This window comes from Archocentrus centrarchus, chromosome 7, assembly GCF_007364275.1.
Source record: "Archocentrus centrarchus isolate MPI-CPG fArcCen1 chromosome 7, fArcCen1, whole genome shotgun sequence".
Classification (NCBI taxonomy): Eukaryota; Metazoa; Chordata; class Actinopteri; order Cichliformes; family Cichlidae; genus Archocentrus; species Archocentrus centrarchus.
Window position 1 is genome coordinate 15,110,136 of NC_044352.1, and position 17,925 is coordinate 15,128,060.

Here is a 17,925-nt window from a genome sequence, read left to right on the forward strand (position 1 = left end):
AAGTGTACCTAATGAAGTGGTCAGTGAGTGCATTTCATATGTTTAAGTGAACCGGAGGTTTTAAAGCTGCATTTAGTCGTTTGATCAGTAGTTATTTGGCAGATTTTTCACTGTTAGCAGCAACTTTGTAGAGGCAGTAGTTGCACAGAACTCTCCAAAATACAAAACAGTATTAATGTTTAATAGTACGCTGGCGTTTTCTACATTTAGACAGAGCAACCTTTCTAGTTTTTATCAGTCTACCAGGCTACCAGACTCACTGTCTATTGGCTTTCATAATTACCTCACAGCACCTCACAACTATATGTTTATCATTTTGATTTGCTGCTGTACTCCATTTGAAAATATGAAGGAATCAGCTGTGGTGTTGACAAGGCAGAGAAGTTAGACCAATGGAAGATTTATTGAGGAATTGTAGAAGGTGCATATTAAACTTTTACTATGACTTAGAAATTAAATTTGATGATCCTGTCTCTCAGAAATGAAGATTTTTGTGTGTGTGAGCATGTATATAAAGGATATTTAACTTCTCTTCGTGTGTGGTTTAGTGATTTTTAATAAACAGCAGACATAAAGTTCTTCATAGACCTTTGGACTTGTCAAATTGAACCAGTTTTGTAAAACTTTAGTAAGATAAGACTAGCACCTCAGAATGTGCATAGTTTATAAATCAGTATTGAAACAATGCTTTCAGTAATAATAGTTTTTCTCCACATATGTATCTAGGCTATATGGTGCACAGTGGTTTCAGTGTTAGGTGAGTTGAGTTCTTCTTCCCCTTAACTGATTATTTTTGTACAGTAATTTATTGGCAAAGATATAAAACAGTTAGCCTAAAGGATTCGACCACACAATTGTTTTAATTGCCTTCTGATTTATTGTATATGATTTTGATTCTGTAGCATATACAAAAAAACCCCAAAAAACAACACCATCACAGACGCAATCATGTACTTTCCATTTGATAAATATCTGTGCAGTGTGGAACCAATAAAGTCCCATAAGGTTGTATTTTTTTTTTTTTTTTAATTTTGTGCACAAAAGTTACCCTTACTATAAAATTGTGTCTCTTTAAGCTGCAGTCACAGCTTGGTTGGATTACAATGAACCTGTGAGCTCATTGCCTTTGAAATGGTTACTTCGAAGATGGAGACAAGATCTTCCTCCACTTGCTGTCTTCAAAGTAGCTGGTGCATCAAGACGGAGTCAGGCTGGTATCAGTTTGCCACTGAATGAGGTTAAACCATGCCAGAAGTTGCAAATGTGTTGTAGTCAACATACACAGAAATTAAACAGAAAGATCTGTCTAAAAGTAATTGTTTGTAGACCCGTGCAATCACCTTGTGATCAAAAGTGACACCCAGAGGTTGAGGGTGTTGCATGCTCAACCTCTGGGCGACCACTTTGTCGCTACAACTACTTGCAATCAGTCGGCAAAAGTGAAAAAAATTAACTGCAACCACCAGAAAACCTCAGAATTTTTTTGTTTTGATTTTCATAAGGAGGCTGCTATCCTACTTTTACTCTAGTGTGATTGAGCAATTACAGCACATAATGAAGACCACTCATCTAATCAAATTTAATTTCCCAGGGAAATGTCCTAGTTCTTGCTGCTCCTACAAACGGAGATCATTCGCTTGCAATACATGAGGACTGTATGGTGCACAGCCTGCGCACCCAGCGATTCTTAATGATGACGATCCTCTCCCTGTGTAAGAGCAGCAATAGTACATTCATTGTAGACAGCCTGAGGTGAAACCTAAACTTCATTAGCTCCATTAAATCCTTTTCATTTATCCTTTATTTAGTTAGTGGTAGTTTTCACTGTGAAACAGCGGTGCTTTGTGGCTTAATGAAAAGTTGGAATTGAACAGGATCCAGATAATCCCCACCCCACCCCTCCCACCCGCCGGGGATAAAATTACACCCTGTTCCTTCTGACTTAGACTAAGCATTTTTGGAGTAAATATCTAACTGCCTACATTTCAAGGAATGAATAATACTTAACTTTCCTGACACCAATAATGTTCAACTCGCTATGTATCAAGGTGCATATAATAACTAATTACATTTCTAGGAATTTTTGATACTTAACCTGATACTTGACTAGCCTCTCTCTGCGTAAGAGCAGCAATGTATTCATTGTGGACATTCTGACATGAAACTTGATTAGCTGATTACCATTATATGGTGGCTGTGTGCAACCTGAAATCAAGATAAAAAAAAACGTTTGAGCTCATGGGACTTCAGGGGCTCCCTAGTGCAGCCCTCAGTGCTTCTTAGTTATCTGTAGTTACTATTGATTCATAAGCTGTTTGCAGGACATTGTGGGTCACTGTAGCATGAAGAATTTTAAAGTTAGACTTTTAAAAGTCCTTTAGAGAACGCATGTGTCCGTGTGTGTGTGTGTGTGTGTATGTACTTGACGCCTGTTCTTGCGTGTACAGCATGCTGAAGCACGAGACGGTGAAGACATTTGTAATGCACATCTGTGATTTTTACATGTGGGGATAAACACCTTTCATGTTTGTCAGTACAAGTTTTAGAGATTTATAGATTTTAGGCAGTTTGTTTTATCTACCATGTACGGAATCATGTACAAGTAATTAAAGTAATTTTAGTAAAACAGGTGAAATATTTGTCATATTTTCTACAGTGTCTCCTTATAGATTAGGATGATTTTATCACTGGTGTTTTGCAACTCTTGATGTGCCTTCATGATATCTCACGCCATTACTCACATTTGGTTGTCTTGGAAAAATGAAGCACTTTTTGACTCATGGTCTTGTAGACATTCAAAGTCTCAGTAAACTTGCCTCTTAAGGCAAGTTATGAGAGCAAATTTTACCAAACTGACAAAGATTAAACTAAGGAGAGTTCTTCTATATTTTTATTTTATTTTCGTTCATTTTTCAGTTAAAATTTTTTTTTCAAAAGTATAGTTAACTTTTTTCACATCTAAGATTAAGAGATTTAGATTAAGATTAAGATAGTGTTTATTTGTCACATGCACAGTTATACACAGTACAATGCACAGTGAAATGTATTTTGTACCTGCAACCATATATACACACACATATAAATAAGAAGAATAAAAATAAAAAAAAGTAATTCACACTATACACTATACTCTATATACTATACACTATACACACTTTTATAAATTATAATATTTACATTGTGCAATAATGGTCCAGTTAGGGCTCAGAGTTGAGCAGATGGATGGCTTGTGGGTAAAAACTCTTCTTCAGCCTTTCAGTCTTAGCCCTCAGGCAGCGGTAACGCCGGCCTGATGGGAGCAGGGAGAAGAGAGAGTGTCCGGGGTGGCTGGGCTGTTTTAGGATCTTCATGGCCCTCAGCCTGCACTGCTTGGTGTAAATGTCCTGCAGGTTGGGGAGGGTGGTTCTGATGGTCCGTTCAGCTGAACGAACCACCCTTTTTAGGGCCACGAAGTCCTGCTTGGTGCAGTTTCCCATCCAGGTGGTGATGCTCCCACGCATGATGCTCTCGATGGTGCAGGTGTAAAAGTTCCTGAGCACCTTGAGTGGGAGCTTGAAGTCTCTCAGCCGCCTGAGGAGGTAGAGACGCTGTCTGGCCTTCTTCACAGTGATGTTTATGTGATGAGTCCAGGACAGGTCCTGTGAGATGGTCACTCCCAGGTATTTGAAAGTGTCCACTCTTTCCACCTCAGCACCACTGATGACAAGTGGATGGTAGTCCCTCTGCTGCTTCCTGCTGAAGTCCACAATCAGTTCCTTCGTTTTGCTGACGTTGAGCAGGAGGTGGTTCTCCTGGCACCAGTTCTCCAGGCGGGAGACCTCTCTCCTGTAGGCTGTCTCCTCATTGTGAGAGATTAGTCCCACAACAGCAGTGTCGTCAGCAAACTTGATGATGACGTTGGACTCTGACGTGGCCTCGCAGTCATGGGTGTACAGTGAGTACAGCAGAGGGCTGAGCACACAGCCTTGGGGGGATCCAGTGTTGAGGGTGAGGGAGGATGAGGTGAGGTGACCCACTCGTACCACCTGTGGTCTGCTGGTCAGGAAGCTGTGAACCCACCTGCACAGGGATGGGCCCAGGCCCAGGTCCAGCAGCTTAGAGACCAGCCTGGAGGGAACTATGGTGTTGAATGCTGAGCTGTAATCTACAAACAGCACTCTCACATAGTTCCCCTTACCAGTGTCTATGTGTGAAAGGGTCTTGTGGAGGAGGAAGGATATGGCGTCATATCATCATAGGATATCTAGTTTTAGTTTTTAATTTATTTAACTATAATAACCTTGAGGGCAGCGACTGCATCTCAGCAGAAGACGACCACAGTGAGAAGCATTTATGTGGATGTACTCACCCTCCCGGAACAAAAATTGTAGAACATAAATCACATCTGGAACATTCTGACTGTCCATCAGCTGGATCATACTAGCAGGGTTATATTTTAATCCTGAATGGCTATTGTGAGAATTGAATTACTAAAAAGAATATTAGATTTACACTGAGTGACTGAAAGTTAAACGTTGTGTATGTTATACCCCTGACCCCCTTGGCTCACTTTTTTTCTTTCTCTTTTTTAACTAAATAGAATTTTCAAATAGTGCACAACAGCCTTGAAAAAAAAGTGGGTTTTCAACACAGAAGGAACTAGAATGCTGACTTTGGATGTCTTAATATGAGCAAAGTCCACACAATGTCATTTCTCAGGGGGGAGGAATATTGGTGCGTTTCAGTGGGTTTAGCAGTGCCTTTGACCTCCCTTATCTAAACAGAGATAATCCAGGGTGCAAAAGAAATGAGTGTCATTTGCTCTGAAGAGCTCTCAGCATGAAGAAACAATCGGCCAATCTTCGAGTGAGATTACCTGTATTTGTGTTCATCACAGAGGTGATTATTGTTGTATTATATGCAGCATTTGTTACCTATGATGAAGAGGCTGATGCCAAATTCCAAACTAATCAGACCAACTCCATGCACAATGCAGTGTACAGGGACTACCCTTTCTTTGCAGACATACACTTCATGATATTCGTGGGTTTTGGGTGCCTGCTGGCATTTTTCCGGCTCTACGGTTTTGGGGGGATGGTTTTCAACTTCCTCATAGCTACGTTTGCCATCCAGTGGGCCATTCTGGTGCAGGGCTACTTCCAGTTCAGCCACGACGGTAAGATCCACCTGGGAGTGATCAACCTCATAAATGCAGAGTTTGCCTGTGCCGTAGTCCTGATATCTTACGGGGCAGTGCTGGGGAAGACCAGTCCGTTGCAGATGCTGGCCATGGCTCTGCTGGAGGTTCCTGTGTTTGCCGTCACAGAATGGGCTGTGCTTAAGTATCTGAAGATCAATGATGCAGGAGGCTCTATTCTCATCCATCTCTTTGCCTGCTATTTTGGTTTGGGTGTCACTTTTGTGATGTACAGGCCTTCACTAAATGAAGGCCATGCAAAGGAGAACACTAGTTACCACTCTGACATCCTGTGTCTAATGGGAACCTTGTTCCTCTGGGTGTTCTGGCCCTCCTTCAATTCAGCTTTAGTCCTGAAAGGAGATGATCAGCACAGGGCTATCCTCCACACCTTCATCGGACTAAGTGCCTCCACACTTACAGCTTTTGCTCTTTCTGCCATGCTGAATAAAAATGGCAAGCTTACCATGGCTGATATTCAGAATGTTACCCTGGCTGGAGGTGTGACAGTTGGGGCATCTGTGGATATGATGATATCGCCTGCAGCTGCATACAGTCTGGGTATGATAGGTGGTGCTGCATGCATGCTGGGCTACAAGTACTTGAGCCCCATCTTGGCACAACGCTTCAGGATCCAAGATCAGTGCGGGATACATAACTTGCACGGTCTAACTGGACTTATATCCTGCATTGCAGGAATATGTGCCATACTGGCCGCTAATGAGGACATTTACGGCCCCAGTTTCTATGAGATCTTCACCCACAGAGCACCAGTGGAAGGGGACCCCAAGCTGCAAGAGCTCCAGATGATGATCCCTGGTTTAAAGGCAGGTTTGGGGAGGACTGCCAAGGAACAGGCTCTCTTCCAGGTCGCAGCTATATTCTCCACCATAGGACTGTCAGCACTGGGAGGTATACTCACAGGGTTCGTCTTGAGGCTGTCGTGCTTTGCATCACCTTCTGATGATTTCTGTTTCGATGATGAGCTGTTTTTTGAAGTTCCTCCAAACTATGATTCACCACTCACACTTAAACACAGCAATACAATTAGTGTTGAAGATTCTACTGTGTGATGATCAGCAGCCAAAGCCTGCCAGTGCATTTAACTGGCATGACGCAGAAAACAAGTATAAGTGAGCCCATATTATTCTTTGAAAGTAAAGAAATTACTGCATTAATGACAGTCTGTGTTACAGTAATAATTACTTTTCTTTGTTTCTTTTCATTTCATTGTAAATAGGTTTCACCAGTGATCACAGTCATGATTGTGTCCAACACTGCCTAATAAAAATAATAAGGGTGTTATTAATTTCCCTGCATGCAAACATTAAAGGAAACTGAGTGTTAAAGAGCAAATTTGACATTGTTGTTTTTCTACCAGTTTTTAATGTTAATAATTCAGGGTCTGCAGGAGGAGAATAGACACAGTTTAGAGTGTAAATATTAAAAGAAGTAATAGCATTAGTGTGAAATACTAATATATAAAATAATATATACTAATATATAAAAACTAATATATAAAATAAAATATAAAATAGGGCTGAAAGTAAATAGTGCAGTGTTGATACTTTAAAATATATTACCAATCATTATCTGAAAAATAGATATAAATATATAAATATAGATAACTTATTGATCTCTAACAGGAAACATTTGGATGTCAAAGAAGTTGCAATTTGCTCAGTGTTCACTAGATGGCAACATAGAGCCGTCAAACTGACCCAAAAGAGTCCTCCCCAGGAAATGTGATTTCCCAGTTGTTAGGGCCCTCAGTAGCGTTTTACAGGCTAAACAGAGAATCATTGGTCAGACGGTCGGGACTGTTATTCCACCACTACTGTAATTCTAACATCCTGCAGGCACTAACTTTATATAGTCTGATATAAAAGATACAAGATAATAAATATAATTAATGCCTGAAAGGAGCAGAGTGCAAAGTCACTATTTTAAACAGTTGTCAGTGTTTTGTTTTAATCCTACTGACTTAGACTAAACCTTAGATAGTGACAGAATAAATGTCTCTCTAAACTCCCCAAAAGTCTGGGGGTGATTAATATTTAACTTTTTTCTGAAATCTACAATGTTTAACTCTCTAAATAGGTAGGTGTACTTAATAACTAATGACATTTCCAGGAATTATTAACAATAAGCCACTAAATGCCCAGAGATATTTAGTGCATAATTTAAAGAAGAAAAGAACAGCCTATTGAAAATGAATTAATTGAGTAAAAATGGCAGGCAAGTCATGATTTAAGGATGAAATAAGTGAGCACTGCTATTTACTAAATATTCAGGGATGAGTAATTACCCAAATTTATATTTATACATTTAGGATCAGAGATTTTTCTTATGACAGCTTGCTTCTGACATAGCATGCTTGTTATCATGCTTGTCTATGAGGTAAATCCAAACGGGTCATCTTCAGACACTGGAGTTCCTACATTCAGATGCAGTTTCATAAACCAATATGTGTCTTTTATTCATCAGTTTATAGTAGAAATGTCTTGGAAAATGCAAATTTTAGACACCAGGTGAAAATTCAAAATATGAATGAATATAATGCAGTAAACAAACATTTCCCATTAAATACTGAAAGAATTATTATCTTGTCCTTTGGAAATTAATCTCTTAAGTGATCATGTGGCACCAGTTTACACCAATATTAAATTATTTGAATTGCAACTGTTCCCTTTGCATGTGGTCCCCCCACCTCGTGGTCATGTATGGAAGCTTGTTTCCACCACTGAAAGAAATGGGGTCAGAGACTTAATAACTCAAAATTTTGAGTTAGGTATGTCAAAATATCAATTTACTCAGAAGTAACTTATTTCAAGATACTCAGCCAGTAAGTCGAAATTTTGAGATATTGAAAATTTCGACTGATCTCTACCTGGAAGTAGTAGTCATTGTTGTTGTTGTTGTTGTTGGTGGTGGTGGTGGTGGTGGTGTGTGTGTGTGTGTGTGTGAGAGAGAGAGAGAGAAAGAGAGAGTGGAACCATAATATGCTGCTGGCCAAAAGTGGCGGTTAAAGTGATCCTCTGCTCCAGTAGGTGGCAGCAGTTCAGCACCAAAACGGCGTTTCTGCTGTGAATGATCACAGCAGAGGAAGAGCGCGAAGAAGAAGGAAGGCGAACGGTGAGGTACCAGGCCACGACCTGCAACGGGGACTTCCTAAAACGAGGTTATATAACTTCCGAAATTGTGACTTCATCTTGGCTTTGTGTGATCTACACAAAGAGAAGCGTCGAAGAGGAATCTCTACAGCAACACGTTTCCCGTGATAGTTTGACTTTGGCACACCATTTCCATCAATCTCACACGGTAACGTCAATGTTTGCTAATGAAGCTCGATACCGCGGAAACGCCGTTAGCTTTTTAGCCATATTGGAAGCTAAGCGCCTCCTTTTGCTTTTCGCCATAAACATTGTTTGAAGTCGAGTAAAACACGTCTAAATGGTTTTTAGTTGATTGTCAATTTTATATATGTAAGCCTGTTGATATTCATATTATGAAAATGGTCAGCATAAATTGTTAAAGCGGGCCCCTGAAAGGACGGACATGGTGGCGAGTTAGCATTAGCTTCGTTTTGAGGCAGACGCGTGCGCAACGCTACGTTTTTAGTAAGCTTTATTGTTGTTCAAATGGAAATAAATTCGTAGATTTCATATTTTTAGTATGTGTCCGATCGTGCAATGGACTGTATATTAAGGAGACGATACTAAGAAGAAAACCCAGCATTCGGTCTTATTTGTCGTTACCACCCAGTGTATACTTGTAGCTATTACCCCGGACATTATAGTTTCTCGTGTGTAGATGGGTCACTGTCTTGTTTTTCTTATTGCAGGATCAATATGGCTGATGACTTTGACGTTGAGGCTATGCTGGAGGCTCCATACAGAAAGGTGGGTTTAAAAGTTGGAGAAATGAGGCCTGTGTTGCTGTTAGTCCTTTTTATTTTAGACCTTTTATATTTGCTACTGTGACAAAGTTAACTTGAATGTTGTGTGGTGTGATTGAGTATTTAAGACGCAATACAGAATTATAAATAAATCCACATCTATCTCTCTTTATAGACTTCCCTAATGATATCTCACCTCTACTCCCATGAATTCATCTTTGATTCCACTGTGAACTGTGAAAAAAAGGAAGGTAGTTATTGCGCATATACTGATGTACTGTGGTTCACTTTAGGACTAAAAGAGATTCAACCCAGAACATCCAATCCCTATTCGGTTGCAACAAGGTGAATGCCAGTGGTTGATAAGCCCATCTTTACTTGCCCAGCAAAGGAGGCAGTATTCAGATTTACAGTCTGCATGTTATCATTGTTCCTGAATGTGCACTTGTTGAGGTTTTTTTTTTTTTTTTTTTTTTTTCTCCCAAGAAAAATGTTGTGTAATGATAAAAAAAAAAAAAATATCCCTTTGGTGTGTGATTTCAGCAAGACTATATTTTTGTTATAAAGCATTAATAAATCTGCTCTTTAGCAAGAATTAGCTTATAAAGTTGTCCTTAAATATAATTTCGTCATGTTATTGTATTTATGTCTCTGTCAAACTGTAAGTGGCTTAGCTACAGACGTTCTTGAAAATCCAAAGATCACATTTTGTCATAGTTCCGTAGCAGAAATATTGAAAGTAACTTTTCTCTCGCACGTAAATATGAATACTGCCTCTTTGCCTTAGCCAACTGTAATGTGAATCAGCATCTTGATTTTTGCATGCTACAGAACACCACAGATATTGATATATTTCTAGAATATCTGTAAAATAGATACATCTGCCTTTTATTGTATGGTAAAATGATTTATTTTCAATAGATAATAATTCCTTAAGTCAAAAGGTTGTAAGTATTATTTATTAATGTAAACTAAAGATGATGGTAGTGTAACACGTGGCTGAATTAATCTTTTTATTTATTTATTTGCTTGGGCGTCAATATTACTAAGAAGTGTGAATCCCTGTTTGCTTCAGGGCAAGATGTGTGACAGAGGTGGCATCGAGCTCTTACAGTCCAAGAACGAAAATGGGTGAAGATCTCTGGACTGACACCAACCACACAGGATCTCTTTTAGTGGCCGTGGGCCATACGTGGTCACGTGTTTAGGCACAAATAGTGGCATTGGTACGACCTATTAGAAGGGTATTGGTGGAGAAATACCTGACTATGTCAAAGCTTCCTGAACTGAGCTAATATCTTGGAAACTCTCCCTTTGCTTTGTTGCATTAACTATTGAGCAGCCTTGTAAAAGAAAAAAAGATGGAGTGGGATAGGAAGCTATTGGGGTGGTGAAAGGCCACTGTCCAGACATGACAGTAGGAAGTTTGTATTATTATTAATTGAATATATTTTGCATTTTCTCTTGTCCCACCCCATCCCCTTTACCTTGACGACATGAAATGTTTCATCTACGTCCTCATGATGTTCTTCTATCGACCTTGCTTAGGATGAGAACAAGTCCTCTCATGCAAATGGACACGATGACCAGAGCAAGAAGTAAGTTTTGGTTTTCCATCATGTTAACCACAAAATGTCTGTGCTTGTACAACAATAGCACTGTTGTAACATGTTACAGGAAAAGGAGGAGTCGAAGCCGGAGCCGAAGTCCAGGCGCTAAGAAGAAGAGGAGCAGAAGCAAAAGCAAAGACAGAAAGAAGAGTAAGAAGAGGAGCAAGAGCCGGGAAAGAAAACGAAGCCGCAGCAGAGAGCGCCATCGCAGCCGTTCCCGAAGCAAAGATCGATCTGGGCGGTATAGAGCACGTAGGAGTCCTATGTATGTGACCTTTTACACATAGAAGTCAGTAAATATGCCATTAACTTTATCGGGTCCTCCAGTAGAGTTCAGTGAAGGAGGCTTGCTGTAACGTTTGTCTTAATGAAACTAATAGTATTCAGTTAATACTTAAATTGTATGAATTGTTTAGGTCTTATTTAAAGGTGTGCTACAATTACATTGTGGAATTTTAAGTTTTTGTTGATGTTGTATGACTGTTTATATGACAGGCCAAATACCTCTATAAGAGGAAAAATGTGACTTTTTCTTTTTGACCCCATTTAAAATCATGAAGGCAATTTTTGTTTTTTAGTCGCAAACGTTCGAAAAGTCGGAGCCCCTTCAAAAAAGAAAAGAGCCCCATCAGGTAAGATAAGTCACATTGGTGCTTTTTTATGTATGTGTGTACACTGCCTGTTTTTTTTTTTTTTTGTTTGTTTGTTTTTTTTTTTTGGTTTGGTTTTTTTTAAAGTCTTGAATCACCAAGCAAATGTAAAATTCTCTTACATTCAGCTAAATAGACCAATAAGGGCAACAGAGTAGGTTACAAAGCACAAATGCATCTTAACAACAGAGGCTTTGAAAAGTTTCTTTAAAAGAACATTTAGGTGTTGCAGTACTGACATCCATCCATTTTCTTCCGCTTATCTGGAGCCGGGTCATTGGGCAGCAGCCTAAGCAGATAAACCTAGACCACCTTCTCCCCAGCCATCTCATCCAGCTGGGGGGGGCTCTGAGGCATTCCCAGGCCAGCCAAAAGAGAATTTCTCTAGCACGTTCTCTTCACCCTATCTCTAAGGGAGAGGCCAGCCACCCTTTGGAGGAAGCTCATTTCCAGCACTTGTATTCGCACTCTTGTTCTGTCACTACACAAAGCTTGTGGATGTAGGGATGTAGATTAACTGGTAAATCGACAGCTTTACATTTACGCTTAGCTCTCTCACCACGACGGACCAGTGCGCCGTTTGCATCATCATAACCGCAGTCCCAAACTCCTCCACTTATGGTAGCTACTTGTCCCTGACTCTACGTGGGTTCTACACCCTTTTCCAGTTGAGGATTATGGCCTCAGATTTAGAGGTGCTAATTCTCATTCCCACCACTTAACACTCACCTGCGAGCCACTCCAGTGTGAGCTGGAGGCCACCACCTGATGAAGCCAACGGTGCCACATCATTCATAAAACGCTGAGATGAGATTCTGGGGCCACCAAGGCAGCAGCCTTCATCTGTTCATAACAGTTATGAACAAAATCAGCACCAAAGGGCGTCCCTGGCAGAGTTCAGCTGGCACTAAGCACCTTGCCGCCACATCTGTGTGCTGCAGTGTCAACAATGGAGGTATGGAACATGGTCCATCCAGACTCTGTCCTCAGCCTCCCTCGAAACTGTGTCGAAGTTCTGTTGGAGGTCGGAGTTGAAGATCTCACAGACTGGGGGCTCTGCCAGGTGTTCCCAGTGCACCCTCACTATATGTTTAGGTGCGCCAAATCAGTCCATCCTCCCCGCCACATGATCAGTGCAGAGAGTGGGCCCCATGGGCAAAGGCCCAGCCACTGGGCTCTCTCCCTCGAGTATCCTGGCCTCATGGTGGGGGCCTGGTAACCCTATCCCGGTCAGGGTAAACTGTTCCTTTGATCTTTTCCTCATAAGCATCATCTGAATTGCTCTTTGAGTGGCCCCTCACCCAGGACCAGTTTGCCTTGGAAGACCCTACAGACAACATAGCCCCTGGAATCATTGGGAGACACAAATCCCTCCACCACAATAAGGTGGTGGTTTGCAGAAGGGCTGCTATGTAACAGATATCAGGTTCAAAATATTGTCTCACAGACTGTATATAAAAGATGGACTTTAAAAAAAAAAAAAAACAAGGCACCAATACCACAAACACTGTTGAAAGGTCCACTCAGATTATAGTAGAAGTGAGGGCTGTCTGACAGCCCTTGACTTGTAGCTGCCTGCATTGGCACACCTGTGAAACAAAGCTGCCACACCCCTAATGTTAAGCCTTACCTGTGACTAAATGCATGAGGTCTTGTACCAGACTCAAAGAGCATTAAAGTGGAACAGCAGGGTTTTTTTTTTGGCTTTTGTACATTTGCTTTATTTTTTAGCCCCAGTTTGCTGCTTGGTCCCACACTAACAGTAGCCATCTTGATTACTTACTAAAATATCTCAACCTCTTCACATCAGTCATCTCAAGTGGTGCCAGATGCTGGTGGTTTTAGTATAGAAACCCCAAATTCAGAAAACTATCACATCTTTAAAGTTTTTATGTCATTAAGCATTTGTTATGAGGACTGATTGGTTTCTGTGACATGTAAATTTGTTGCACTACTAATTTCACTACTTGGGTTATAGTCCTTCCAGAGCCATTTAAAAAATTTTTAACGTTGATGATTTTTCCTCCTTGAAGGGCACCAATTGACAATCTAACACCAGAGGAGAGGGACGCCCGCACAGTTTTCTGCATGCAGCTTGCTGCAAGAATCAGAGCTCGAGACCTGGAGGATTTCTTCTCAGCTGTTGGAAAAGTAAGTTGACTTTCAGTTTGTGTAAAGTCCAGCTAATTCAAGAAATTATTTCTGACACTGTGCCCTTTTTTTTTTTTTTTTTTTTTTTCCTGTAGGTCAGAGACGTGAGAATCATCTCTGACAGAAACTCTCGGCGATCAAAGGGTATTGCATACATAGAGTTTGTGGAGTCCTCCTCTGTACCTCTGGCAATTGGATTGACTGGCCAGAGGCTTTTAGGAGTGCCGATCATTGTCCAGGCCTCTCAGGTCAGTGTCCTGGCTTTCTGGTAACTTTATCTAAATATAAGACAAGTGGATTATTTTTGCTCAGTGTGACTAGACATATTATTAATCAGCTGCCATGCTTCAGTAGTAGAGAACTCTATACCAGGCACTATAAAAAAAACTTGTTTCTGTTTGTGAATGAAACATTAGTGGGGAAAAAAATGTACAGAATAGATAATAGTAATAAGGAATAAACAAAAAAAAGGCCAGAAGTAAGCAATTCATTTTCCAATACAGTTCATCATTTTAACATACTCCATGTAATTACACTAACCTTTCTGCCTAATTATTTGCATGCCTAATTCTAATTACAGGCAGAGAAAAATAGAGCAGCGGCTGCTGCCAATAATCTGCAGAAGGGCAGTTCAGGTCCGATGCGGCTGTATGTGGGCTCGCTGCATTTCAATATTACTGAAGAAATGCTTCGAGGGATTTTTGAGCCTTTTGGAAAGGTCAGGAGAAATTTATAGATTATTTTTTTATGTAAGTAAGTGAATTTATTCTAATCATCTGCACATGTTTCTTCTCCATAGATTGAAGGAATACAGCTCATGATGGACAGTGAGACTGGGCGATCCAAAGGATATGGCTTCATATCGGTAACCACAGCCTTTGTATTGCTTTGGCAGCTTTTTGTCTGCTGCTGAGTTCACTTTATAACCTCTTCATCTTCTGAAGTTTGCAGATGCAGAATGTGCAAAAAAGGCACTGGAGCAGCTGAACGGCTTTGAGTTAGCCGGACGGCCAATGAAGGTGGGACATGTTACAGAGCGCTCAGACTCTTCTACAGCCAGCTCATTCCTGGACAATGACGAGCTGGAGAGGACTGGCATTGACCTAGGCACCACTGGACGTCTGCAGCTGATGGCTCGACTAGCAGAAGGTTTGTTATAGCCCTTCTGTATTGATGGCAGTATCAAGTCCCTGAAAACTGTTTGACTAAGAGGAAGAGACATCTTTATTAAACTATTGAGTAAAACAACAGGCATGTAGTGTGATATGGGTGGGGTCATTTGTGAGATTGAAACAAGACCAAATCTTTTTTTTTAATTAACTATAATTGTTACTCAACAGCAACAGTAATCCCATCACTGCATGAACACAGTGGCAAACAAAAGTCTAGCACAAAGTCAGAGAGCAGCAGGGGGCACTCTTTTCCACAAAGTACATGAGTCTGGTAGAGGGAGGCAAACATGAATGAAGCCTACTTAGATGTGATTGTTTCTTCTGTCCTCATCCTTGACTGTAGGGTTTTGTTTGCTTTTTTACATGCATCTCTTTCCCAAACTGTCACTGTTTTTATTAAGGTCACAATCTGAGTGTCTTGATGCTGCTGCAGTAAAGTGTCTAAAATTAATCCTGTGCAAAACAACTTTTCTTTCCGTCCACAGGAACTGGTCTGAAGATCCCTCCTGCTGCTCAGCAGGCTCTACAGATGACTGGCTCCATACCCTTTGGGGGCATTGGGGCTCCAGCAGGTGAGTCTAGATGATGGAAGATATTTGGCATGATTTTCTTGCCAAAGGTTTAGTGACCAAACTTTTTCTCTCTCTCCCCGCCCCTGCCCCTCCCTAGCTGTTCCGACTCCAGCTCCAAGCCAAGCTTTGAACCTCCCATCTCAGCCGCTGGCCACACACTGCCTTCAGCTGTCCAACCTCTTCAACCCACAAGCGTAAGGATATTCTTTCAAATAGGTTTACTCTTTTTTTTTTTTTTTTTTTTGTATTAACCCCTTACATCTCTGCACTGAGACCAGATCATACTAACAAACTTTTTGTTTGCTAATAGGGCTGCAGTTTGCATAAAGAAGGCTGACTAAATCAGATGTGGCATTTGTTGTGCTTCATGTTGCAGCAAATTTGGTAGAGATTGAACTGAAAGCAAGCCAACAATGAAACAAGAAACCCAGACTCAGTGTGTGACAAGTCTTTCATGTCTGTATGGTCTCAGTTCCTCCTGTCTATACTGACTGTGAAGAAATCCCTTTCTTAATAAGTTAAGGGGAAAGTAATGAGATAAAATCCAACTTTGGATTGTTTAGAAGATCATTAAATTCTGGATAATTATGAATTTTGTCCCCTTTAGGAAGGTAAATCTGAACAGGTGAAACAACTACGGTGACTAGTAAGAAGTAGATCTGTAATGTTTTCAGGTGGATTTAAAATCGTGAAAGTTTCAAAGGTTTTCTTAGTCAAACAGGACATTTTACTGGATTTCTAATATTGCTGAATGTTACACAGGGAAAATGATCCCAGCTGGGCCGCTGAAATCCAAGATGATGTGATTGAGGAATGCAACAAACACGGGGGAATCGTTCACATTTATGTTGACAAGAACTCTCCTCAAGTAAGTTGAAGCTTAAAACAAGATAAATGAGTTTAGATGTCACTGAACTTGTTTGGGAACATTTTTTTTCACATTTTTTTCATCCCACTTTTTGTTCACAGGGTAATGTGTACGTGAAGTGTCCCTCGATACCAGCAGCCATGGCGACTGTAAATGCACTTCATGGACGCTGGTTTGCAGGTATATAACACTACTGAAGTTGGCAGCTATTAGTTTTTAAGAATACTTTCCATAAATTTTAGTCCTACTTCCTTGAGGAAGTAGAGCTGATTTGTTCTGTTTTAGACTCTTGGTCAAACTGCAGGTTCTAACACTTTTCTTCTCCCCCTTTTCCACCTCACAGGCAAAATGATAACTGCTGCCTATGTTCCTTTACCAACCTACCACAACCTTTTCCCTGATTCAGTAACGGCAAAGCAGCTTCTAATGCCGTCACGCCGATAGTCGGACAAGCTTCTGAAAGTCTGTAAATACATTTGTTTGCATTCACAAAAATGTCATTGAAACATTTGCATTGGAGTTAGTTGGCTGTGTGTAATAAAAGTGGCCTCAAGTTCATGCTCACCATTGGGGGGGGAAAAATTTTTTTTTTAGTTGCTTTTCAAATTTTTTTGTGGGCTTGTGTTGTAAACTACCACCAAGAAGTAATCTGCAGGTATCTATTGGTCTACATGTTTTTAAATATTACTGTCATATCTGCTTGTTTAAATCAAATTTTAGATTTCAAATAAAAGTGCAGAGTTAGAAAAAAAATGTGTTGGGATGATAGGCCTTAAATGCCAAAAGTACAGAAACAGTAATCCTTTGTAACTTTATACAACCATAATTTCATTTTTGTATGAAGGCTCCCAATAAACTTGGCAAATTTGATGGTTCATTTTGTTTTTGTTACCATTTTGGGGAGTTTATTTCCTCTGATTAAAGTCAGTTAACAGCATTGGACCCATGTTTTTCCTCATTCCCTGTGAATTCCTGTATAATAGTGCTACAGTGGTGAAATGATAAATTGGTACTTTTTGTGCCTTAGTCTGAGTATTCAGAGTTTACAGCACTATATCCAATATTCACACAGTGTGTATTTTTGAAATGTTTTAAGGGAGCAAAGTTTTAAAAGCGATAAACAGTTAAATCTGCAGCTTACATCTTCTTTGCAGGTTGAACCTTTTTATGGGCTGGTTCTAGTCCCCTGGCCATATTTTTGATACCTCTGGCCTAAAATCACATTTAATTAAGTGATACTTGAATATTTAGATGCACCCTCACCTGCTGGTACATGATTCACCATCTTAATGAAGTTAAGTACACAGTAAAACTATTACTGTGTAGGTTTGCCAACTTCTGCCTTCAATGGGGCTTTAATGAATCCAGTACTATCAGTACACCACACTAGGAAAGCTTCCTCTTTCTACTCAGCTCAGATTTATAATGCAACACCCACACAGGAAGTGATACTTCCCATTTTCCTAGCAAAATACAAAGAAATGAGGTGTGGCTCAAAACTTTTGCACACCATTGTATTTACATACGTCAACGGTATTCCACTTTCCTTGGTAGGTGCTTCAAATGCGCACCTCAACATTGAGATTTCAGGGCCTGCCAACTTCACATTGCCCGTGGGGTTTTTTGTGCATAACTGCTTCGAATCCAATGTTATTTAAGTTCTCTAATAGTCGCATCACATAGTCACTTCCTATATGGATGCAGCTTAATGCTATCCATTATCTTTTTGGGATTTTACAAAGCAAAGCACAGACAACAGTACAAGTTTGGTTTTGCTAGATCATGTCTTGTAAATCTCCCTACTTCTTACAACTCCCCTGACCTTTTC

At 40.3% G+C, this 17,925-nt stretch overlaps 2 protein-coding genes across 3 annotated transcripts; both read left to right on the forward strand.

Annotated features, from left to right (window-relative positions):
* The first annotated feature begins 4,787 nt into the window (after nt 1-4,787).
* On the forward strand, nt 4,788-6,506 carry LOC115782621 (ammonium transporter Rh type B-like). Its single transcript, XM_030732907.1, has one exon. It carries the CDS (start codon nt 4,819-4,821, stop codon nt 6,247-6,249), a length of 1,431 nt encoding a protein of 476 aa, XP_030588767.1. The 5' UTR covers nt 4,788-4,818; the 3' UTR covers nt 6,250-6,506.
* A 1,746-nt stretch (nt 6,507-8,252) lies between these two features.
* Nucleotides 8,253-16,974, forward strand: LOC115782784 (RNA-binding protein 39-like). Of its 2 annotated transcripts, XM_030733201.1 has the most exons (16): nt 8,253-8,497; nt 9,021-9,078; nt 9,250-9,321; nt 10,623-10,672; nt 10,752-10,949; nt 11,263-11,316; nt 13,368-13,485; nt 13,581-13,733; nt 14,066-14,203; nt 14,285-14,350; nt 14,430-14,634; nt 15,143-15,229; nt 15,327-15,423; nt 15,992-16,097; nt 16,199-16,277; nt 16,441-16,974. In XM_030733201.1, exons 2-16 carry the CDS (start codon nt 9,028-9,030, stop codon nt 16,539-16,541), a joined length of 1,575 nt encoding a protein of 524 aa, XP_030589061.1. In that variant the 5' UTR covers nt 8,253-8,497; nt 9,021-9,027; the 3' UTR covers nt 16,542-16,974. The 2 variants fall into 2 exon arrangements, with proteins under 2 accessions (XP_030589061.1, XP_030589062.1); XM_030733202.1 differs by lacking the exon at nt 9,250-9,321 and having other exon boundaries at nt 8,254-8,497.
* The last annotated feature ends 951 nt before the right edge of the window (nt 16,975-17,925 follow it).

Bases quoted from the DNA above. Each gene is read 5' to 3' on its own strand.
- LOC115782621 (XM_030732907.1), top strand. From the start codon at position 4,819: ATGAAGAAACAATCGGCCAATCTTCGAGTGAGATTACCTGTATTTGTG.
- LOC115782784 (XM_030733201.1), top strand. From the start codon at position 9,028: ATGGCTGATGACTTTGACGTTGAGGCTATGCTGGAGGCTCCATACAGA. The intron at 15,230-15,326 runs GTGAGTCTAGAT...GCCCCTCCCTAG, and splicing joins GGGCATTGGGGCTCCAGCAG to CTGTTCCGACTCCAGCTCCA. The intron at 16,098-16,198 runs GTAAGTTGAAGC...TTTTGTTCACAG, and splicing joins TTGACAAGAACTCTCCTCAA to GGTAATGTGTACGTGAAGTG.